Source organism: Solanum lycopersicum, chromosome 12 (assembly GCF_036512215.1).
Source record: "Solanum lycopersicum chromosome 12, SLM_r2.1".
NCBI lineage: Eukaryota > Viridiplantae > Streptophyta > Magnoliopsida > Solanales > Solanaceae > Solanum > Solanum lycopersicum.
The window spans coordinates 10,481,537-10,507,068 of NC_090811.1; the positions used below are offsets into that span (position 1 = coordinate 10,481,537).

General features: G+C 34.8%; 3 protein-coding genes across 3 annotated transcripts; 2 read left to right on the forward strand and 1 right to left on the reverse strand.

Moving 5' to 3' along the window:
* Positions 1-3,158: 3,158 nt before the first annotated feature.
* LOC138340204 (uncharacterized) lies at positions 3,159-4,082 on the forward strand. Its single transcript, XM_069291898.1, has 3 exons — positions 3,159-3,351; positions 3,445-3,509; positions 3,642-4,082. Exons 1-3 carry the CDS (start codon positions 3,159-3,161, stop codon positions 4,080-4,082), a joined length of 699 nt encoding a protein of 232 aa, XP_069147999.1.
* A 1,055-nt stretch (positions 4,083-5,137) lies between these two features.
* Positions 5,138-8,844, reverse strand: LOC138340205 (uncharacterized). The gene is made up of 10 exons (XM_069291899.1): positions 8,455-8,844; positions 7,943-8,332; positions 7,731-7,826; positions 7,541-7,681; positions 7,360-7,464; positions 6,887-6,949; positions 6,403-6,809; positions 6,169-6,304; positions 5,521-5,859; positions 5,138-5,371 (listed from the first exon to the last, which is right to left on the reverse strand). The coding sequence occupies exons 1-10, from the start codon at positions 8,842-8,844 to the stop codon at positions 5,138-5,140; spliced, it is 2,301 nt and encodes a 766-aa protein (XP_069148000.1).
* A 6,768-nt stretch (positions 8,845-15,612) lies between these two features.
* Positions 15,613-16,969, forward strand: LOC104644931 (uncharacterized). Its single transcript, XM_010315806.1, has 2 exons — positions 15,613-16,489; positions 16,617-16,969. Exons 1-2 carry the CDS (start codon positions 15,613-15,615, stop codon positions 16,967-16,969), a joined length of 1,230 nt encoding a protein of 409 aa, XP_010314108.1.
* The last annotated feature ends 8,563 nt before the right edge of the window (positions 16,970-25,532 follow it).

Genomic DNA, 25,532 nt, shown 5'->3' on the forward strand with positions numbered 1-25,532 from the left:
TGTTGAGTTTTAAAGGTGTAAACAAGAAATGAAGGGTTGCGACTCTCTTGAGAGTTGTGACTTTGTCAAAAGTTGTGACCTTTATGAAAAGTTGTGTCTTCTCTAATGGGTCGTGATCGTTGTGAACACCTAATTTTTGACATGTTTATTTTACTCCTATAATATTTTTAGTAAGAATTTTTTTTTTAATTTGAATTTTTGGTAATTTTCTTTATTATTTTATTGGCTCAAATAACCCAATTTAGTTTAAATTGGGCTGATTTAAATCAATTCTGATGGCCCAATTGATCTTGACCCGGTCCATAGAAATGGTCAAGATTGAATCTCAACCATTCATGATATTTTGATCCAAGGGCTATTATTGGACCCAAACAAAAATACAAAACTCCAAATTTTAGATTTTTTTTCCCTTTCTTCTTCCCCTTACTACCATGCCGCCGGCCGGCCACCACTACCGCCACCACCGCCCGGTGGCCACCACTTTTTTGGCCGGAATTTTTTTAAAAAATTTATTATCTTTTCCTTTCACCCTCCTCTACCTAAATCTACAAACCTTTCATCCATATCTATAGCCAAACTCCGTAGATCTAAGGAAAACCAAATGTGAATTTTTACTTTTTTTCTTAGATTTATAAAGTTTCGGTCATTCCCATCCCAAACCCTTTACATAAATGTGTAGAGCTCTTCAAGGGCTATCATTTGATATAAATTTTAAGTTCAAAATCCGTCAAAAAAATTTCTGGCAAAGTTTTTCCGGCGACCTTCATTTACCTGGAAGTTATGTCAATCTTTTCCTCCTCTCAATCTTTATCCAATTTTATCATTATCTTTTTTCGTTTGACCATATAAGTCGTTTGATGTCGGATTTGTTTTATTAATGTTCTTTAAGTTTATCATGTTGATGATTTGCTTGAAGTATTATTATTATTTATTTATTTATTTCGTTTTTTATGTTTATCATTTTTTATTTTTTATTTTACTTTTTTTTCTACATTATTTTGTTATGTTTGATCTTTAAAATTGTTTAGATGTTTAGATTTTGTGTTAGTGGGTCAATTTGTTTGGCTCTTGATGAAATGGGTCAACACTTGTGCCTATTTTTGATTTTGTCAGATGGCCCATCAGCTATTATTCAAACATTGAATAAAAGAAATTATAAATTATAGGAACCACATATTATAAATACAAAATGACCATTTATCCCTTTTAAAATTGAAATTACTAAAAATCCCTTAAAAATCAAAGAAGCGGGATACATCCATTTGGCACGGGATACATAAGTACTGATACATCATAGTGGAAATCTGCTGCGACTAATTAGGATTAATTACCTTGATTTCTGTTATTATTAACTGAAATCACGTAATTAATGGTCTACAGCTTGTGTAACTGATTGGTAAATTCAAATTTTAAATCAGATTAGCTTCATAATTCAAAAATATTCTTTGTAAAAGTTGATCTGCATACTAAGAATTCAAAAAAAAAAGTTTTGAAGATGAATATCTCAATTCTGCTGCGGCATTCTGGAATTTGGGTAAGCGATGTTAATTATGAAGGTTACAAAGTTGATGGAATTGTTGTTGGCCATTCCATTTCATTTGTGAATCTGAAAACGTTGATTTTAGCAGAGCTTGAGATTGACATTGTTACAAAGGATATTGAAATACGATACATTGTCGAGGGAAGCTCATGTCCATTGAAAATAAAAAACGACATGGGTGTGAAACTTTATTTCGAAGTGAAAAAAAATGCATTTGGAATTGGCATGTATCCGCTTTCTATTGATACAACTGATAAAATTGTTGGGAATATACGTAATTTTGACTGTTCATCAGGTGAAGTTGTATGCGTGGAAGGTACCGAAAGAGATACTGAAGCTCTTGCTCTGGTTGAGTCGAGAATTTGTGACATTGATTATATTCCAGAATTAAATGCTACGAAATACATAACTGATTCCAATAGTACTGAAGTGAAGTCTGGGTAGTTGTATAAGGACAAAGGAACACTCGTTGCTGTAGTGGCTAAATATAAAATAAAGAACAACTTCAATTTTCGAGTGAAAAGATCGGATAAGAAAAGGTATTTGAATGCTTACTCTATGATCTGTTTGTTTTTCTCTATTATATTTTTATTTGTATTGTATCTGATACATAATTATAAGCAGTCTATATCTTGTTATGATATTTATAGCATTGCTTTTCTTATATGAATTAAACCAATTAAAAATTTTGAACAGCTATGTGTTGGTTTCCTTCAACGACCAATGTGGATGGACCTTAAAATCATCTTGCAGAAAAAAACTGATGTATTCAAAGTGAGATATTTCAATAGTGAACATACATGTCCGATGCGGGATAGGATACTAACAAAAGTACAAGCAACAATTGGATTTATTAGTGGTGTGACTGCCCCTAAATTGGTAAATCATAAAAGAATCCATACACCTTGAGATGTAGTTGAAGATATTAGAGAATTGTATGGGGTTGAGATATCATACCAACAAGCATGGCGTGCTAGAGAACGTGCACTAGAAATGCTCAAGGGTAAGCCATCAGAAGGATATAAACAGATGCTGAGATACATATGGATGCTAAATAAAGTGTATCCAAATTCATATATAAGGATGCAAAAGATGGAAGATAATAAATTCATGTATCTGTTCATATCCCTAAGACCGTTGATAAGAGGGTTCGACTACTGCAGGCCTGTAGTTGTAGTGGACGCTGCACATCTTGTTGGGACATACAAGGGTACTTTTGTATCAGCAAGCACACTCGATGGTGCAGGTATGAGTGTTATAATTCTGATGTAATGTATAACTTATATTATATTTATATTAATATATATTAGTGTAAACATTGTGTATCGTGAAGTTAAATGTGATATTCTTTGTAATTAGGACTCATATTGCCATTGGCATATGGTGTTGTAGACACTGAAAATGACTGTTCGTGACATGGTTCTTCGAAAATTTCAAAAATACATTTGGTGAGCGTTAAAACATGTGTATTATATCGGATAGAAATGAAAGTATCATAAAGAGTGTAAGCATTGTATACCCAAACGTACCTCATTGTGCATGCATATGGCATCTTTGGAAGAATGTATGTTCAAGCTTCAAAAGGAGTAAAAAGACACTAAGTGATATGTTTTACTCAATGGAAAAAGCATACAGAAAGGGAGATTTTGATAAATTAATGGCTGAGGTGGTGAAAGTTGATCATAGGGTGAAGGATTACCTTGAAGAAGTTGGTTATGAGAAGTGGTCAAGAGTTCATTCAACCATAAACAGAGGTAGAATGATGACTTCGAACATCGCTGACTGTATCAATGGATGCCTTGTTGATGCACGTAAGTGAACTATAATAGATTTCTTGGAGGAAGCTAGACTTCTATTTGGTAGTTGGAACTATAAAAATAAAGAAATGGTGTCATATACAAAAGACACATTGGGCCGAAGATTTGAGGAGATATTGATTGTAAACGCATCTAAAAGTTCAAAGATGAAGGTATTTATCAATTTCCTTGAACTTCTGTTTTATGTATCAGATACAAACTGATTTTCAATGTCAAGTGGTGTTTTGAAAATGATATATAAATTGTATATTACGTAATGTATCACTAACTTCTTAAATTTTTAGGTTGTTCCATCATCTGAATATATTTTCACAGTTCATGAAGCCGGAAAAAAATACATTGTATGCCTTGAGAGGAAAAATTGCACATGTGGAAGGTTTCAACATGATGAGATACCTTGCGCACACGCAATTGAAGTTTTGATGCACAAGAATGTTACCAATTTGCACCCATATTGCTTTGATTACTACAAGTCGTATGCATTAGAAAAAATGTACGAGGTTGTAATGGTTCCAATGCCAGATAAGGAGGATTGGAACGTTCCAGAATATGTTTTAGATGAAATTGTCCGGCCACCTAGGTTTAGAAGGTTGACTGGACGACCAACAAAGCGAAGAAAGAAAAATGCGGATGAGAAAATAACAGTGAACAATAATTGTTGTGGGCAGTGTGGACAAGAAGGACATAACAGGAGAACTTGTACTTTCTTCCTGAAAGAGAATTAAAAGAATGTTTTAAAATAGGACATTAGTGTTCATGGTACTTCTATCCATTTTTTTCTTTATAATTTGGACTAAATAAAGTGTATTGGTTACACAACTTAATTTGATGTTCAAATATATGATTTTGCAGTTTATTTATGTGCCAAATTTAAACTCCAAATTTTATAAATAAATAGATTCAACAGTGGTGCGTTTTCAATGTAACAGTAATGATATAGGAGTTTGTTTGTGTATGTGATGTATCATATACATGAATATTATTGAAAAGATGTTATATGTTCCGTGTATATTGTATTTTGAGATATTCAAGTGTACAAAAAAATTGACTTGTTCAATTGTTTACTATATGATTCGTGTATACATCCTTATGAGTTATAAATTTGATATATTATATTCAACAGTGTTTGGGTTTCAGTGTAACAGTAATTCAAGATGAGTTTATTTGTGTATATTATGTATCAGATACATTCATATGATTGAAAATATGTTATATTTTTCGTGTATACTCCATTATGAGTTATTCTAGTGTCCCAAAACTTGACTTGTTCAAATGTGTACTACATGTTTCGTGTGTACTGCCTTATGAACTATAATTTTGATATATTACATTCTAGTGGTGCTTCGCACTGTAATATTAATCTGTGATTAGTTTGTTTATGTATATGATGTATCATATACATTCGTATAATTCAAGTTGCTAAATTTATAACTGCAATATTTTTACATGTATAGATTATAACTTATGTATCATATATATCATTTTTATAAGTGAAAAATACTTAAAACTCAAATAATAATGTATCATACACATTAGAACTTAAGTGTCATATACTTCATTTTGTAAATTAGCTGTCAAAATTACTTAAACTGAAACACTAAAAATTTTGTACCTTAACTTTATAAAGCAACAACTGTATCTAAAACAATAACTTGAAAAAACATAACATTAATAACTAACAAAATATTGTAATACCAATAAGCTTTTAGAAAAACACAAAAGATAATTGTCTTCAACACAAAACAACATATAAACTTGTTCATCCTGTCCCAGCTAATTACTAATTTATGCTAGCAATGTCATCTTCAGTTGGTGTTGTGAATTGACCCTTAGGCTTTGGTGGATCGTCATTATCACTTATGTATTTACCATTGACCTTGTCGCTGCCGTATCTCCATAATAATGCAGCATATTTATTCCATAGGTAATTTGCAAGATGTCCATCAGTATCAGGTGGTATAACAAGTTGGTCACTCAAAAACTCTGCAAATGTAACTACATATAACCGCAGTCCCTACAACAAAATACGTAATATAAATTTGTAAAATAGCTTACACATATATTGTAGACCAGAATTGAAAATACTTACAGGCTATCGTCTTCTTGTTGCATGATACTTTCAGCGTATTCAATGTTGAAAGGAATATGTGACTCTAAAGGTACACCCGTTTGTTTTTCCTTGTATGCATCAAGAACTGACCAGTTTGTCCGCTCATTGTTTTCAAAGAAACCACTGTCAATCAGGTAAGAAGGTAACATCCTTGACAATTTTTTTATCTCGTCAGAATATACACGTTTCCTTGTGCCCAAAGAAGAGTCATACACGCGTATCAACCTCTTATTCAATTCAACCACAGCTAATACCCAATGAAAATCTCCATCATAATTGATCGAAATATAAACATCATCCACCAGATGCCATGGTAATCCAGCTGGTATTGAAAAACCTTTCATGACGTTGATTATTGACCTCTCATGTACTGATACAGATGTTCTTGGGTACTAATATCATCATCAGCCTTATTATTATAATACCTATCATGGGTATTGTTGATATGTGCGCTGAACAAACAATTGACTGTTGTGTATCTGTATTGATCCATGCTTAGAAGTTTTGATTTTTTACGAAGGTAGTAAAAAATAACATCGATGTGCTGCAAATAAAATATAAAAATAATTATGCATTTGAAAAATATTTAATTAAAAAAAATACTAGTTGCTGAAAGTAATATATGATTTTGATATGTATAAATAACATACGAACACAATGTATCATATACATCATTATAAAAGCATCTATTTATAAAATACCTGATCAGCCCAACAGTTCTTAGGCTGAGACATGGCATAAAACCAATTCTCATTTGTCGGAAAAGCAACGACATAATCCATCATTTCAAAACCCAATGAAGATGCTTTTGATTTGTATTTATCTTCTGATGATTTCCTATAGCATTAAGCGTAATGAAAAGATGTTATTCAAAATTGTAACAATAGTTGCAATTTGAAAATTTATCAGATTCAGTACAAATATATAAAACTTACTTTTTTGAATGAGTTTTAAGAAGCTCTGCAGTAACCCACTCAATAAACTCATCAATCAGATATGAAGGGGCTTGGTTTGTGATCTCACATCCTTGAAATGGAAAATTTGGACGAATTACATCAGTCATGACCGCTTTTCCTTTTTCACTTGACCCAAATGAAGTTAAATAAGGGGATTTGCAGTTTCTCGAAGGCATCCGGATACGTGCATGAGGAGTATTTATTTCGCTTCGGACAACAATATCTGTGATTGGAATATCAATTGGTAATTGACTGTCCGAAAGCAAACTTTGATTTTCGATAAACTCCTGTTGATTTGCATTAGTAGGCAGACTTCCTAGCTCAGCAATAAGCGTATTCATGGCTTCACGTGTATCCAGAGATATTGAACCAGATGGTGTAGAATCCTACATGGTTTACACTAATAATTAAAAATATATTGATAGACATATGATATTGATATGATACATGAAGATTAAACTACCGATGTATCTTCGTTCATTGTTCCTTCAAATAAATGATGAGGCGTTTGTGCTGATGAAGCATCCTGAATAAAAAATGTACTGATCAATTTAGGATACCTTAAACATCAAATAATTATACACAAAATGATTGTTAATGTATCAAGGACAGATAACAGCAAACTACGAATTGCATAGATGAGACAAACAAATTTAACTAGTCACATAGATATGTATCTTCAACTGGAATGTATCACGTACACACTAAATACAAAAGTATAGTATAATACACAGTAACTTGGAAAATACATATGTGAACAGTAAAATACATGTATCATATTAATTCAATTAAACTGCAATGCATCATAATTATCAAATAAAGCAGCAATGTATCATAATAATATAATTAAAATTAAACGAATTATACTTGCACATTTTCATGTATCATTTAAAATTTGGATAAATACTAATAATGACATTAATCTGTTGTAATTACCTTGCTGTGTTTACATGTTTCATCAGTATGATGACTATCTGAATTTGGGGATTGAAGTTCTGAAACGTCCTTCATTACTTGATGATTCTTCAACGTATCTTCAGTCTTTATTTTTTAAAGAAAATTAAGTTAATGATAAATTATATAATTTTATATACAAATTTAATAAAGTAAATTAAACATGATTGTCAACATCAAATTCCATTTGTATCGGAGAGGTTGCTTGGTGTCCATCATTGCCTTCTTCATCGGAAACTTCAACCATGTTTGGTGTAGACTTGCCGCCCATATCCTTCATTAAATGAATTTGTAATATAATGACCTATGAAATTTATAAAACACAACAAAAATACACATACACAATACATTACCTTTGATTGTTGGCCATCCTCCCTATTCTTAGAATTCATCACCTCAATGTGATTAGCCTTTATCAAATTCACAAGATACTCAAATTTACTGTCAACCTATTCAAAAAAAATTACACAGTTAAATTTATATTTAAGAATTAACATTAAAAAATAAATATCGTTACTTACATATTCCTTCATATGTTGTTTAGTTCTTCAATGTCGGGATATACAGACTTATCTTTTGAGACTTGTGAAGATACATTGGCAGAAGATACATTAGCAGGCGGGGTATGTTCTTCAGCTGGCATTGAGAATGATTGATTTAATTGCGACTTTGACTGCTTTAACAAAGTTTTCGAACCCTTTATTTTATGTGTATCAGTATTCTTTCTCCTCTTGGATGGTGGCGTAGATGATGTATCAGATACACGAGATGATCTTCTTAATAAATGATCAGGAGGTCTTGTTGAAAAATCCTCAAAACCTGACTTATCTTTAGTATGCACTTTTTTTGCACCAATAGGTGGCGTAGATACTTCATTTCTGTAGACCTCTTGACTATCGGGTAAATCAAGGGATTCCACCTCATCTTGCGTTGGTGCAATGTTTGTACAAGTATTCTGCAATTAAAATGTTTTAGTGTTATAACAATGTTATGTATAACAAAAAAAACTATTATTTACAACAAAAATTATAAAGCTTATTGATACAATATTAAAAGATAATTTAAAATTAATGTTACCTCGGAGAAAATGCTAGTCATTAACTTTTCATATTTTGGCTTTTCACCCACCACTGTCCAATTACATATCCTCGGAATATCATTCGCCACTTTAACAGCAAGGTCTGGACTTAGAGTAGATGCACATTCGTAAATCCAAACGTTGAGTGCATAAGGCATACCAAATAAGCGATACATCTGTTTGCTTTGGTTGAAGTCTTGCCTAAGTGATGTAACCAGCTTCTTAAATGCAATCTGACCCCAAGGATACATTTCATACCTACCATCTTCGACCATTAGAAATTCTTCTATACGTATGAAGGTCTCACCAAGATGGCATAACAAGAAAGTATTGATGAAGTATAGTATTGCCATTTCCACAGATTCCTGTGTGGTCTCCCAATTACCCATTGCAAAACGCTGTATCAATCGACTCTTGGTTATACCCGTGGGACAATCAGGGAAATATTTTTATAATAACCAGCTCGGAGTGGAATTAGGATATGAAAATTCCTTAACATTTCCTTTGCATTTTAGGCCAGTTACAATGGCAAATTCCTTCATTCCAAACACCAATACATTCTCATTAGTATGACGAACATGCAGTACATCTTTATTTTCATGTCGCACCTCCAACAACAGCAAACACTTGGTAATCTGACCCTGGAAATTACATTTTGAAATTTCCAGATATGGTCCAAAAATTGTTTTCTTGAACAGTGCAATGCCTTCGTCTTTTATTGATAATTTGATTTTATTCACAAAATAAAAATTGAAAGTCGCTCCAAACCTCAATGGATGTGCTGAAATTTTTTTAATAACATAATTCATGCCCTGTTTATACAAAAAATAAAATAACATAATTCATGCACTGTATTATATGAATGTATATGATACATCATAATCATATTCCTAAATTACATATAAGTTATCAGATGTATATGATACATTCTATAACTGGCAACTATAATATTATATAAAAACCTTCATATTCAGTTTTAAGTGAATGTATATGATACATTAAAGTCAAAATTATAAGACATTGGATATGTATATGATACATCTTATTAACTGATACCTATAAAATATTGTAAATAGACTTTGTGTATCTGATACATCCTACAACTGTACCACACAGTTTTATTTTACTAAATACAAACCACAAAATTATTACCATATTACAGACCTTAAAACTGAAAAACACATAATGCTTTTACTAGTCGATAACAGAAATTTACTGAAGAACCTTAAAATTTTACAGACACGGTGCTTTCACTGATATACAACTCAAAATCATTGACAAACATTATGAATGTGATACACACTATAAAATGTACAAAAACATGTTGGTTGTACTTTAATTTGAATGTATTGAATCAATCTTTATTGTTAAACTGACTTTTAATTTCAGTTTACAAACACATATAACAATTTAAAATTAGGGTTTTATCAACAAAAACACAAAATTATGAATTTTAAACACATACCTTAGGAAGTGTGGGTCTTGAAACAGTTGATGTAACTTTTCTTGGCCTTTTTTCTGGATTTCTTCAGTCTTCTTCTTTGGCTCAAGTACATTCTTGTTCTTCATCAATAATGGTTCATGCAATCTCTTAGATCTGTTCTCAGCCCACAGCTCATCATCAGAATCATAAACACGTTTGGAATTACCATCTCCAGATTTACACTCTTCCATAATATTTGTAAACAATGAAGGAGACAATGTTTACCCTTTAAAAACTTATAAAATCTGGTTAGAAAGAAGGAGACTCCTACAAAATATCAAATAGATATGGCTGCAAATTTGAACTGGAATTCAAATTTTATTAACCTGCAAACGTGTGGAATAAGGAATTCAAATTAGACAATTGTACACCTAAAATGTAGGGAAATAAAAAAGGAATAAAAATTAATATGGTAAATTTTAATTGGGGATGTTAATGGGGGAAGTGGGTAGCTTGAAAATAGGATTTAGTTTTGGTAAAGTAAAACTTGCCAATTGGGTGAAAAAAGGGTGGGAAATCTTTAAGTATCTTTTATATTTTTTTAATTGGGGGGAATAAGGAATTTTTGAAATTTTTATAATAAGTGGGAATAAATGGTTATTAGGATAATTAAAGTAGTGTATTTAAGTAATTTTTCCTAAAAGAAATGGGCCATCTAAATGACATTTGAGCCTATTAATTTCTGATGACCCATGTAACTATATTCAATTAATGAATAAAGTAAATGGGTCATCTAAAAAGGCAAATTAATTATTTAATTAATCTGATTTTCCTTAAAACAAAAATTAAAAAAAAAAGAATTTCATTGGCCATCTTGGGTGGCACCTTGCGAAAACAAAGAGTCCAATGCATGCATTGGCTCTTAAATTTTCAAGAAAGGTGGGATGTTAATTTGTATCACCTATTTAAACCCCCTTCTTTTTTCCAAAAGAGGAGGAAGAAGAAAAAAAAAGATATAGAAAGAAAATTGCAAAAAAAAAAAAAAACAACTTAAAAAATTTCTTCTTCTTAAAAAGAAAAAAAAAAGATAGTGGTCTTGGAAATTCAATTGAATTTGCTTTTATATTTTCTTGTCATCAACTCTAGGTATTTCTTTTTTTACATTTCAATGTAATCTTGAATTAATCTTTATGTTATTTTATTTATTTTTTGCTAAGCTTATTATGATTTTCGTATGATTATGTTTATCCTTATGTTACTTAGTTTGTATATTTTTATTAGTTTCTTATTCTATAGTGTTTCTCATATGACTGTGTTTATTATGATGTACATATATGTTATTAACCATATCTAGTTTAAATCTGGTTATTTCTGCAAAGAAAATAAAATCTGATTATTTATGCAAAAAATGTAAATCTGGCTATTTCTGCAAAAAAATGTAAATCTGGTTATTTCTGCAAAAAAAATGAAAATCTGGTTATTTCTGCAAAAAATTCTGGTTATTTCTGCAAAAAAATATGAAATAAATGTAAATATCTTTATTTATTTCTTTCTTTTTAAAAGAAAATTCAAAAAAAATTCTCTTAAATAAATATTTGAATTGATTATTAAAGTAAAAATACAAATCTGACTAACTTGACTTAATAAACCAACAATTAGAAAATTTTCTGTTTTGCAATAATCTATCAAATAATTCAAGGTAGTCATTTTATATAAAAAAAATAATTTCTTTTACCAAATTGGTTTTTTCTTAAATTTTTATCAGTATATATATATATATATATATATATATATATATATATATAATGAATAAATTAAAACTAGTATATCATTAGTTTAAAAGAGTATTTAATTGTAATTTTGTAAAAGTTTTTTTCTTCTTCTTTTGTTGTCATTGTCTAGTAGTAATAAAAAAAATTCTTTTGGTAAAACCATAAATATAAATGCTAGAAATTTTTTAATAACAATAAATAAATAAATACTAATCATTTCTTGGTTTATATGTTGCACCATTTTCTTTTATTCATTCTTATCATTATTTTTTTTTAAATTGAGTAATTAATTATTGTGTTTTTTAAAAAAAACATAAAATAAAACTTCAAATACCATCATGTGTTCGGTTACGATCCTTAATGTGTATTTTTTTATAAAAAAGAAGGTTCTTGTGTGCGGTTACGCTCTTAGGCCAATCAATTTTTTTTTGTTTTTTTTTAAAAAGTAATTAATACACTTTTTCCCTTTTATCCAAATTAAATAAATAACCTATTTTAGCCAAATATAAGTTAATAAAGCGATCGTGCTAGAACCACGGGACTCGGGGGGTGCGTCATACCTTCCCTCCGGTCAATAGAATTCCTTACCCAATCTCTGTTTTTCGTAAACCAAAACAAAAAAAAATTATTTTAAGTTAAGAACTATCTGGTGACTTGGAACACCTAAAAAACTCAATTTCAAGTGGCGACTCTAAAAAAAATAATTTTTTAAAAAATCTGTCATATCCTCAACAATTGTAATAAATAAATAAATAAAAGAGGTGTGACAGATTTGGCAACTTCGCTGGGGACACTTCTTTTAGAATTCGAGCTTTGTACATTAACTTTTTTTTGGCTATTTTATTTATTTGGATAAATTTTATGTTTGGATGCTAATTGTGTTATTTCAACAATTTATTGTTTTGATATTGTATTGTATATCAATTGTTTCTCTCACACACCCTTTGAGTCTCTGAATTTTGTTATATACTGTGTGTGCGGTTACGCTCCACAGGACCTCTGTCTAGGATGAGTCAGTGTGCGGTTACACTCCTGATTCTAGGTTGTTACACAAGTTAGGCGGGGTTGGACCACCAGTTAAGCCGGAATAGCTCTGCTACCCGTACGCTGACCCTCCCTGACTCGAGTTGTTCGCTCGAGTAAGCCAGTCTAGACACCTTCATAAATGTTAAATCTAGATAAAATGTCTCTGGTATGCTTTTTTTTCATCATGTACATTTGGCCTAGTGAAATTAAGATATGTATTCATGTTAGACCAAAATGTTCATTTTATATGCTATGTAGAAATAGTTGGTTCAGAAGGCTTTGACATTGTTGACCATCTTCAAAATAGCTTTGCGAGTTTATTTTTTCTTTTTCTTTTTTTTTTTAAAAAAGGTCAAATAAAAGGGGTAGTCTTTCCAAGAGAAGTTTTTATTTTATGAACTACGCACACCTGAATCTCACTAAAAAGAGATACGTAGGCATCCTTTCAAGGGTTCGGTGTTCGTAAAAAATTGGTGTTTTATTTTATTTTCTTTAAAAAAAAAATTTTACTTTTCTTTTTTCACTCTGTTAGAGTTTGTCATAAAAACCTTTATTGAATTCTATTTAAAGGTACAAATGGCACCATCGACAAAAGGACAAGGTTCAAAAAGGCCTAGAAGCGAAGGATTTCCGGAGTTCATGATCGTAGATACTATACAAAAAGATTTATGGCAATGGTGGACTGACATGGGAAGCCATGAGAAAAAAAGAGTAAAGGAACACTTGGGGCATTTAGTGCATCTTATGGAGATTGAACCTAGAAGGGATGTGGTCGAGGCATTGATTCCTTTTTGGGATCCCAAATATAATGTATTTTGTTAATCTGATTGTGAGATGACATCAACTTTGGAAGAAATTGTCGGCTTCATGGGGAAGGGGTCTAGTGTTCGAGGTGCTGATCTACGCAATAAAAGACCCATAATTCCGAAACATGTTGATGCCAAAAAATTTCTGGAACTGCTCAAAATTAATCAAATAGAGAAAGAGAGTTTGAAAAATGGGTGGGTCTATTTAGACTTTCTATACCAGAGAACGGTCAAAGAGATGGTTTCAATAACTATCGAAACCAGTGGAGTAATCAAGAGGGTGAAGAAGCTTTGAAGGCAAATGGATGTTTTTCTTTTATGGTCGCATTTTTGGGGCTCATTATTTTCCCCAAAAGGGACAAGCAAATTGACATTCGTCTGGCTGGTGTGGTGAAGGCATTGACCACAATGAAAAATCCAACTATTATTCCTATGATCCTGGCACATATGTTTCGTGCATTAACTAAGTGTTTAAGTGGGGAAATATACTTTGAAGGCTGTAATATTTTGCTTCAAATATGGTTTTTGGAACACCTTTATCACCATGATCGTGCGCCTAGGTTTACTCCAGATTGGTGCAACTATGTTTCCTCTCAAAAGGAAAGGGAAGCCAAAATTGATTTTCCAAAAGGAATAATAGCGTGTGAAGAAAAACTTTCAGTGATCACATCTGATGAAATAGTGTGGAATTAAAACTAGTTCCCAGCTAAGGATATCATTTGCATGTCTAGTGGTATCTCGTTCCTTGTGTTGATTGGTCTTAGAGGTGTTCAACCATATGCCCCACTTCGGTTTATGCGTTAACTAGCCAGAGTTCAAGAAATCCCACCCAATGATGATATGAGTAGGTTTGCATATGACACTCCACCAGGTTTTGCTTTTAATAGCGAAGAGATTATGAAGATTTGGTACATGTGTATTATTTCTGAGCTAAGTGAAATGGTTGTGGATAAAGATAAAGGAAAGGTGGTTCCTGGGTACCTATTGTAGTTTCGTGATCCAATGACATTTGGTGACACTCCCAAAGGATCCAGCAGAAAAAGAAGAGATCAACATATTATAAGACATTTGAAAAAAGAGTTGGAGAAGGCCAAAACAACCATTCCATGGCAAGAAGTACAGGTCCAAAGAGGAAAAAATCACAAGTTAGAGTTGCAAGATATGGAAGCAGAATTGAAGCATGCAGAGGGAAGATTATCCCGATTGGAGGAAGAATTGCATAATAGAATCCACTTGGCACGACAGATAAAAAGGGAGCAGAATTTTGAGATCTCTCGATTGAAGAGGGACTTAGAGGCATCCGAAGAGGGGAAAAGACAATTGATCATCGCAAGAGCAACACTTCGCCATCAACTTGAAGCAGCAGAAGGGCGAGAGGCCCTCTTGAGGAATAATCTGGGTAATCATCAGGCTTTGTTAAATGACTGTCATCAAAACATGGGAAGGGCTAGACTTCAAGTTCATCAACTAGCAGAGCAAACCTCCTATGTTATTAAAAATCAGCGCCATATGAATGATCAAGAACTGGTTGAGCAAGCACGGACCATTGTTCCCCATCTGCCGAAGGTGTTTCTGAATTTGTATGAGACCTTGGGAGGAAAAATAAAGCCCCAAGAAAGTGATGAAGATTGAAGGGAAGTTTTAGTTGTTTTTGTTGTTCGTTTCATTTTATTTCTTGGTTTTTAGTTTAAAATTTGGTGTATAAAGATATTATGCTGATCTGAGTTGTTTTTAAACCTTTTGATTTTGTTGTTTTCTTGAAGTTTTGGTGAATGAATTCCAAATTAATCTGTTTGAGTTGTCTAAATTTTTTGAACTACGTAATGATCTGATTCATGCAATAACATGATACGTAGGCAACCTCCAAAGGGTCCGATCAGAATTTATTTTTCAAAACTTTTTCTTTTTTCCAAAAAAAAGGGACAATAAGCAAAGCAAAGATGGGATGAAACAATGGCCGTCTGAACCCATGTTACTATGTGATTAATAAGTGTGTGACTGATTTATAAAATTTTCTAACCCCTAACAAGTTTGTTCATTTCACATCAACTCTAGTTACCTTTCGGTGGTTAAGTTTGTGGTAAACTGGCAGAGCACCCGTACTTTACGAGGTCTAAGGTAAGAGCGTCAATGACAACCAATACTGAAACTATGGTGAATCCAGCGGACACTCCAATTGATTCGACAACAAGAGAGACAGTCACTGTTGAAGAAAATCGGACGCTGAGAAATATTATGGCACAATTGTGGCAAGCCTGGGCCAATGGACAAGAACCACCAACGTCTATTCCTGGTTTTCCTGAGATCATTAGTATTCGATCCTCATCTTCTCAAGTCCCAATATCAGAACCTTTCTTCCCTCCAGGGTATGGTCAATTTGACAATTGTGGGGTCGGGCCATCAACAACACGTCCTCAAGGCATGCCATTTAGGAATACTCCCATTGTTACAACAGATGCACCAGTCTATACACTCTCACAAGTGACTGTGACGCAAAGAGCAGCTCAAGACGGACAGTTCACCCCTCATCCGGAGCAGTACTATACTCCTGGTATAGCATTTGGGGGCCCTAACTCTGTTCAATTTGGTTCCCCTATTGATGTTGAGACGCCCACTCCAGGCTCAGAGCAAGAAGAAATGTTGAAAAAAATGAAAAGCATCGAGCAACACATGAAGAGCATGCAAGGGTTAGGAGGACACAAAAGTGTCGCATTCAAAGACTTGTGTATGTTCCCAAATGTCCACCTGCCACCTGGGTTCAAAACCCCTAAGTTTGATAAGTATGATGGACACGGTGATCCCATAGCCCACCTTAAGAGATATTGTAATCAACTTCGGGGTGCAAGGGGTAAAGAAGAATTGCTCATGGCTTATTTTGGTGAAAGCCTGACTGGTGTTGTCTCAGAATGGTTTATAGATCAAGAGATTTCCCCATGGCACATATGGGATGATATGGCTCAAGATTTTGTTAGACAATTTCAGTACAATGTAGACATTATGCAAGATCGTAATACACTCTCCAATACAAAAAAAACCAAGTGAAAGCTTCAGAGAATATGCTATCAAATGGAGGGAACAAGCAGCCCGAGTTAAGCCCCCATTAAATGAGCAAGAATTGGTTGATATCTTTATAGAGGCTCAAGATCCTGACTACTCCCACCACCTCACAGCCGCAATGGGAAGACCGTTTCACACAGCAATCAAAATTGGGGAAATGGTCAAAAGTGGTCTCAAAACAGGAAGGATCGTGAGCCACGCAGCAATCAAAGCTACCACACAGGCCATTCAAGGTGGTTCAACAAGTTTTGGAAATTGTAAAAGGAAAGAGGAAGTAATTTCCCTAGCATCAGGGTCAAGAGGAGCTCAGAGAAAGTCTAATTGTCCTTACACATCAGTTCAGGGACAACTTAGCTATCCTCAACATTACTACCCTTATGCTCCTCAATATCCAGTATCTCCATCTCCGTACACAGTCTTAAATGCTTAGTCATATGTGTATCCTCCCAATCGCCCACATTTTCGGGCCCAATCAAGGAAACTTTCACCCACAACGGCCACCCTATCAGGTCCCTTACAACTCTCCTCTTATGCGGAATTATGCTCAAGATCAAGCACAAAAAGAAATTCACTCCATTGGGGGAGTCGTACTCCAGCTTGTTTCAGAAGTTAAGAAAGATAGGAGCGATTGATTGCATCCCACCACATCGTCTGAATCCAAATGCTCCAGGTTTCCAAGCCAATGAAAGATGTGAATACCATTCAGGAGCCCCAAGACACAGCATTGATAATTGTAGCTACTTGAAGGGAGTAATAGAGAAGCTGATCGAGCATGGAGTTGTTGTTGTGACAGATGATCAAAACACTCCCAATGTGACCAATAACCCACTTCCATCTGAAAACAACTTAGTGGGTATGGTTTGTGATGATCAAGAGTAAAGACTCCTCAGCAAAATGGGAAAGTTGTTTAGGGAGATTGGAGAAGAAGACACAGAAGGTGTCAATCTTGACACCAAAGTCTTGTGCGTCCCGGGAATTTCAAAGGGGATTGAAGTTCGAGCAGCTATGCCAAAGTTGTATGTATCAAAAGGCTTTTCATTAACACAACATGACCAAAGTGGCTTGACCAAGATGAAAGAGCCTATTTTAGTTAAGCCTGTTCAACAGCTTCCAATAATTGATTCAAAGGTTGTCCGTTGGAACTATAACAAAACTGCAGTGGTTTATCAGGGAAAGGAGATTGTCGAAGAACTTGATGAAGTAGGAGGTTTGACACGCTCTGGAAGATGTTATTCTCCAGAAGAATTAAGAAAATGCAAGATGACTGAAAACATCCAAGTACCACTAAAGAAAGCAGTTACTGAAGAAGAAAATGCAGAATTTCTAAAAAAGCTTAAGGTTCCAGATTACTCTGTCGTGGAACAATTGAAGAAGACGCTTGCACAAATTTCACTGTTGTCTCTACTTTTGCACTCAAAAGAACATCATCTTGTGTTGAATAAGGTTTTGAATGAAGCACATGTGCCAAAAGAGACCACAGTAAATCAGTTGGAGAATATGGCCAGGCGCGTCTTCGAGTCAAACGCCATCACTTTCACTAATGATGAGTTGCCCAAGGAGGGAGCTGGACACAACAAAGCTTTGCATCTTACAGTGACATGTGAAGGTTAATATGTAAAGAGGATCATGACAATTGGCCAGTAGTCTTTACGATTGTGTTCCAAGTAATGGATATGGAAACATCTTATTATTTTCTACTAGGAAGGCCATGGATCCACATGGCTCGAGCCGTCCCATCAACTTACATCAAGTTGTCAAGTTTGAATACAACAATCAGGAAATCGCTGTTCATGGAGAAGATGATTCACCAATTTACGGAGATCCATCCGTCCGATTCATTGAGGCAAAGGAAAGATGTGATTCTGGTTTTTACCAGTCTTTTGAGGTTGTATCAGTCGATCGCTTTAAAGAAGGAGAATCTATCATCCAATCATGTATCTCTTTTTCCGCTTCAATGGTAGCAACGACGATGCTCAAATATGGTTATCAACCCGCTAAAGGTTTGGGAGTATATTCGCAAGGAATCGTGGACCCCATTACTCTTTTAGGAAACCAAGGCACCTCTGGCCTCGGATACAAACAAAGCAAGAGAAATGGAAATAAAGCTAAGAACCACAAAAGGATTGATTGGTCGTTGCCACAACCGATTCCCCATATTGCTCATTCTTTTATCAAACCTCAGGGTTCAGAATTTAAAGATTCATTCACTATTGAATGCATTGAAGAAATTATTGAGGATCTCAATCAGTTGTTTTGTGAAGTAAATATGGTCCAAGTTGGTGAAGGCACAAGTCAGGCCAATATGCAGCTCGTGGGCTCAGGTGTTGAGTTAAGCAATTGGGAAGCCACTCATTTCCCCATAAGGAAGGAGTCGTGATAGTTTTTTTTGCTACTCTTTTGTATTTTGTTGTTCTCAGGGTTGTGTTTCGAATAGTTCAGAGTATTTTGTTATTGTCAACCCTTCTGTCCCTTTTTGATGTCAATGAAATGAAATTTCAGTTTCATGGTAAATTTTGCTTTTTTTTCCTCCCTTAATTCTTATTTTCTATTTTTCAGTTCTGTAAATGACGGCTTTGATAACATGACATGCATGCGGAATTCACTCCCTGATTTCAAAGAGTTGTTTATTCTTGAATCACCAAGTCAAGAGGTGGAATATGATGAAGAAGAGACTTTTAGGGAAATTAATAGGGAACTGGAACAGTTTGAGCAAAAATCGAAGCCTAATCTTAGTGAAACTGAGACAATCAATTTGGAAAGTTCCGAGGATGTTAAGGAAATAAAAATAAGTTTACATATCAATCAGGAAATTAGAGAGGCAATAATACAACTTTTGTTTGAATACAAAGATGTATTTGCTTGGTCTTATGATGACATGCCAGGCTTGAGTGTTGATTTAGCGGTTCATAAGTTGCCTGTTCATCCTGATTTTCCACCCGTCCAACAGAAAAGAAGGAAATTCAAACCGGAAGTGAGTGAAAAAATTAAGGAAGAAATAATGAAACAATTGAATGCAAAGGTGATCCAAGTTATTCGTTACACTATTTGGTTGGAAAATGTTGTTCTTGTGCCGAAAAAAGATGGAAAGACAAGAGTTTGTGTTGACTATTGGGATTTGAACAAGGCTAGTCCAAAAGACAACTTTTCATTGCCAAATATCCACATCCTAGTTGATAACTGTGCAAAACACGAGATGCAATATTTTGTGGACTGTTATGCGGGATATCATCAAATCTTGATGGATGAAGAGGACGCTGAGAAATCAGTTTTCACCACTCCATGGGGAACTTATTGCTATAGGGTCATGCCATTTGGTCTTAAAAATGCTGGGGCGACTTACATGAGGGCTATGACCACCATGTTCCATGATATGATGCATAAAGAAATTGAAGTATACGTCGACGACGTAATCATCATGTCTAAAACACAAGTTGATCATGTGCAAGATCTGAGAAAATTCTTAGAAGAGTGCGAAGATATGACCTCAAGCTTAATCCAGCAAAATGTGCATTCGGAGTTCCATTTGGAAAACTTCTGGGTTTTATTGTCAGTAGAAGGGGAATCGAATTGGATCCCTCCAAAATAAAAGCCATTCGAGATTTGCCATCCCCAAAAAATAAAACCGAAGTCATGAGTCTACTTGGGAGGTTGAACTACATCAGTAGGTTTATTGCTCAACTCACAACCACATGTGAGCCCATTTTCAAACTTTTGAAGAAGGATGCTTCTGTCAAATGGACAGAAGATTGTAAACGAGCTTTTGAAAAAAATCAAGGAGTATTTGTCCAACCCTCCCGTGTTGGTACCGCCTGAACCTGACAGGCCTCTCTTTCTATATCTTTCAGTAACAGATAATTCCTTTGGGTGTATTCTCGGTCAACATGATGCTACAGGAAGGAAGGAGCAGGCTATCTACTACTCGAGCAAGAAATTCACTAGTTATGAGGTCAATTACACCCTTTTGGAAAGGACGTGTTGCGCCCTAACTTGGGTAGCTCAAAAGTTAAGGAATTACTTATTGTCCTACACAACTTACCTCATATCAAGGATGAATCCTTTAAAGTACATATTTCAGAAGCCAATGCCAACTGGCAGACTCTCGAAATGGAAAATTTTGCTCACTGAATTTGACATTATATATGTCACTCGCGCTGCAATGAAAGCCCAAGCTTTGGCAGACCACTTGGCAGAGAACCCAGTCAATGGTGATTACGAACCATTGGACACATATTTTCCAGATGAAGAGATTAACTCAATTGAGGAAGTAGGTTCAAATGGAAATCAAGCCTGGCAATTGTACTTTGATGGAGCAACCAACACAAAAGGCACAGGGATTGGGGCAATTTTAATATCGCCCACAGGGCAACATTACCCTGCAATAGCTCAACTTCGCTTCTTTTGTACAAATAACACGACTGAATATGAAGCTTGCATCATGGGTCTAAATATGGCAATAGATTTGGGTGTGCAAGAATTAATTGTGTTGGGAGATTCTGATTTGCTTATCCGACAAGCTCAAGGCGAATGGAAAACTCGATACCTCAAGCTTTTTCCATATAGACAATGTGTGAAAGATCTTAGCAAAAGGTTCAGGTACATCGAGTTTAGATACATTCCCAGGTTTCATAATGATTTGGCCGATGCCTTGGCTACTTTGGCCTCAATGCTTCCCTATCCTGGAAACACATACATCACCCCATTAGAGATTCAAGTTCGGGACGAACATGGCTATTGTAATACAGTGGAAGCAGAACTTGATGGTGAGCCATGGTACTCAGACATCAAGAATTTTTTTAAGACAGGGAGATGCCCCGAACATGCCAACAAAAGCCAAAAAAGATTTATTAGACGTCTGGCTAATGGTTTCTTTTTGAGCGGGGATGTTTTGTATAAACGAACTCCGTATTTGAATTCATTGAGACGTTTGGATGCTGAAGAAGCCGAGAAAATTATTAATGAAGTGCACGTTGGGATATGTGGACCACACATGAATGAATATGTCCTTGCAAAAAAGATACTCCGGGCGGGGTATTATTGGCTTACCATGGAAAAAGATTGCTTTCACTTTGTGAAAAAATGTCATCAATGTCAAGTCCATGGAGATCTCATTCATTCACCTCATTCAGAGTTGCACCCCATGGCTGCTCCTTGGCCCTTTGTTGCATGGGGAACGGATGTAATCGGACCAATCGAGCCAAAAGCCTCTAATGGACATCGATTCATTTTGGTTGCAATTGATTACTTCACCAAATGGGTGGAGGCGATAACTTTCAAAGCAGTCACTAAGAAGGCGGTCGTGGATTTTGTTCATTCAAACATTATTTGTCGATTTGGTATCCCAAGAGCTATCATCACAGATAATGCTGCAAACCTCAATAGTAATCTGATGAAGGAGGTATGCGAGCAGTTCAAAATTGTGCACCACAATTCTACTCCATACCAACCAAAAGCCAACGGAGCTGTAGAGGTAGCCAACAAGAATATCAAAAAGATTCTCAGAAGGATGGTTCAAGGAACTAGACAATGGCATGAGAAACTGCCTTTTGCACTATTAGGATATCGCACAACAGTGCGTACCTCGATTGGTGCAACTCCTTATTTGCTAGTATATGGAACTGAGGCTGTGATTCCAGCACAAGTTGAAATTCTATCTCTTCAAATTATTGTTGAGGCTGAAATTGAAGATACCGAATGGGTCAAAACCCGACTAGAGCAACTCGCATTAATAGATGAGAAACGATTGACAGTTGTCTGTTTCAGTCAACTTTATCAGCAAAGGATGGTTTGTGCATACAACAAAAAGGTGCACCCAAGACACTTTGAAGTAGTTCAACTGGTCTTAAAGCGCGTTCTCCCGCACCAAGAAGAAGCCAAGGGAAAGTTTGCCCAAAATTGGCAAGGTCCAGATCTTATCAAGGAAGTATTGTCCAAAGGAGCCCTGCACCTTACTGATGTGGAAGGAAAAACCATGGGCATAATTGTTAATGTAGATTCAGTCAAAAGATACTACATCTAATGCATTCTAAGGTTCTGCGACAAGTTTGGGGTTGAAAGAACAGAGGAAAAAAAAAGAATCTCTCATTGAAAATTCTGAACTACGTTTGACCTGATTCCGAAAGGATACGTAGTCAACCCTTTAGGGGTTCAGTCATATAAAAAAAACAGTTATCCAGTATTTACAGAAAACAGGGGCATTATTTTAGTTTTTTTATGAAGAATAATGTCAGATTGTAATTCTGTTTATTTTGGCAACCGACTTTTTCGACAAATCTGAAAATGATATTAATCATCAAAGGCAACATCGAGAAAAAAAAACTTATGAGTGAAAACCCTTGGGGGTACCATAAGTAAGTAAGTGTCAAAAAAAAGAGAGAGAGAGAGAGAGTCTTATCGGTGAAAACCTTCACAGGCATCATAAGATGGAAAAAATAATAATAAAATCTTCTAGGTGAAAATCCTACGGTCACCTTAAGATAAAGGGAGAGAACATCATGAATGAAATCTGCAAAGATGATCATTTCTGGACACCTCTGCATAAAGGGTATATAGATCAATTGACGATGACTCAGATTTTGAGAACTAAAAAGAAAAAACTCAAACGAATCAGGGGGAAGTCCAAGTGCATGTCATGGTTCAATCAAAGTCGACATATGCCTCCAGATAAGTTCTCTTTCTCATTTTTAAAAGAATATCCTTCATTAAGTTTATAGTCTTTTTGATCCAATCTTTCCTACACTTAAGTTGATATTTTTATTTATTTATTTATTTTTCTCTTCTCTTTTGATATAATCTCTTGACAAAATAAAGTAACGAGTGCAAAGCTTACTACGGTTTCCCAAAAGTAAAACTGAGTATTTGAGTTGACAAGCCATTGACCAAGGATTAAAAACACCTCAGATCTTCACTGAAAATTCGTAAAGGTCATCATTCTTTGGGACATCACTCACAACATGATATTTGGTAGTACCAAAAGATCAAGGCCCCTAGTTAACAAAGAGGAAATTTTAAAGGTTGCTTAACCAAGGAGTTGTAGTAGAGTTGGAGAAATTGATCGTGAGTATGGTCAAGTCGCTGGAGAAACAAGGCCACAAACCAACCACCATTTTAAACTAACAATTTTCTCTTTCATTTGCTCAACACAAAAAGAAAAAATGCAGGGTAACAAGTCAAAAAGGAAACATCACAAAAAGAAAGATCTCCAAAGTCTTCAAATGTTTGGTGTTTCATCTCATTCTACTCGCATTTTGCCTATCAATGCGAGAATTTCGTGCAATACGCACCAATCTGAATTTCGTGCAACAAGCACACGTCCTTTATTCATGGGCAATACGCACCATCTTTTGTTCATGTGCAATACGCACCTGTCTGGATTTCTTGCAATACACACCAATCTGAATTCCGTGCAACAAGCACACTTCCTTTATTCATGGACAATACGCACCATCCTTTGTTCATGTGCAATACGCACCTGTCTGAATTTCGTGCAATATGCACCAATCTCAATTTCGTGCAACAAGCACACATCCTTTATTCATGGGCAATACGCACCATTCTTTGTTCATCTACAATACGCACCAGTCTGAATTCCGTACAATACACATCAATCCGAATTTATGTGCAGTGCGCACCAGTCCTTATTCACATGCAATACACACATCCTTTATTCATGGGCAGTACGCACCATATTCATGTCTGGAGCAATACGCACCAACATTCATAGGTTATACACACCCTATTCACATTTTGGGGATACATCCAATCCTAGGACAATGCGTCTTATTTGGAACTCTCAGGGCAACACGCTTCACTTAACATATTCATTCTAGGGTTATACTTCCTAGTTCAAGATTCTCATATGTTTTCTTCTTTTCTAAAGGAAACATATTCTTCATGGGTTCTTCATTTTGTGATCTTGAGTTTTTGAGTTTCAATAACCCACTCAAGTTAAAACATGCACTTAAGAATGATCCACCAGCCGCCAAGATAGCATGAAGACCGATCTCAAAGATAATGCACAGAGCACGTGAAAGATCTAGACAAGATCCCAAGAAGATACATCAATTGGGGATCTTGTAGCATTTATAATGTAGAGAGACACAGTTCTCTAACTTTTTTCTTTGTAACTATAGGCAGTAGATGATGACAAGCAATATGAAGCAATCTTTTGGCCGTCTTTTATGATAGTTTCGACTATCAAAGTTTCTCGAACTACACTGATCTGATTTCCTTTTAATCAAGGATATGTAGGCAACCTCTGAAGCAAGGTTCGGTCATCTTTTTCAAAATGGCTTCATCAGAGTTTGAAACAGTAAAAAACTACCCACTTCGTTCACTTTCTTTGCTTGAAAACTCTTCATGTTTCCAAGCAAAGAGGGGCATGCTATGAACACCTAATTTTTGACATGTCTATTTTACTCCTATAATATTTTTAGTAAGAATTTTTTTTTAATTTGAATTTTTGGTATTTGTCTTTATTATTTTATTGTTTCAAATGACCCAATTTTGTTTAAATTGGGCCGATTTAAATCAATTCTGATGGCCCAATTGATCTTGACCCGGTCCATAGAAATGGTCAAAATTGAATCTCAACCATTCATGATATTTTGATTCAAGGGCTATTATTGGACCCAAACGAAAATACGAAACTCCAAAAATAGCATTTTTTTAATTATTTTAGATTATTTTTTTTCCTTTCTTCTTCCCCTTACTACCATGCCGTCGGCCGGCCACCACTATCACCACCACCGCCCGGTGGCCACCACTTTTTTGGCCGAAATTTTTTTAAAAAATTTATTATCTTTTCCTTTCACCCTCCTCTACCTAAATGTACAAACCTTTCATCCATATCTATAGCCAAACTCCGTAGATCTAAGGAAAACCAAATGTGAATTTTTACTTTTTTCCTTAGATTTATAAAGTTTCGGTCATTCCCATCCCAAACCCTTTACATAAATGTGTAGAGCTCTTCAAGGGCTATCATTTGATATAAATTT

Bases quoted from the DNA above. Each gene is read 5' to 3' on its own strand.
- LOC138340204 (XM_069291898.1), top strand. From the start codon at position 3,159: ATGGAAAAAGCATACAGAAAGGGAGATTTTGATAAATTAATGGCTGAG. The intron at 3,352-3,444 runs GTAAGTGAACTA...CATATACAAAAG, and splicing joins TGGATGCCTTGTTGATGCAC to ACACATTGGGCCGAAGATTT. The intron at 3,510-3,641 runs GTATTTATCAAT...TTAAATTTTTAG, and splicing joins CTAAAAGTTCAAAGATGAAG to GTTGTTCCATCATCTGAATA.
- LOC138340205 (XM_069291899.1), bottom strand. From the start codon at position 8,844: ATGGGTAATTGGGAGACCACACAGGAATCTGTGGAAATGGCAATACTA. The intron at 7,682-7,730 runs GTAATGTATTGT...TAAATTTCATAG, and splicing joins AGGATGGCCAACAATCAAAG to GTCATTATATTACAAATTCA. The intron at 5,860-6,168 runs GTATTTTATAAA...TGATGATATTAG, and splicing joins AGAACTGTTGGGCTGATCAG to TACCCAAGAACATCTGTATC.
- LOC104644931 (XM_010315806.1), top strand. From the start codon at position 15,613: ATGACAACCAATACTGAAACTATGGTGAATCCAGCGGACACTCCAATT. The intron at 16,490-16,616 runs GTAATACACTCT...ATATCTTTATAG, and splicing joins TGTAGACATTATGCAAGATC to AGGCTCAAGATCCTGACTAC.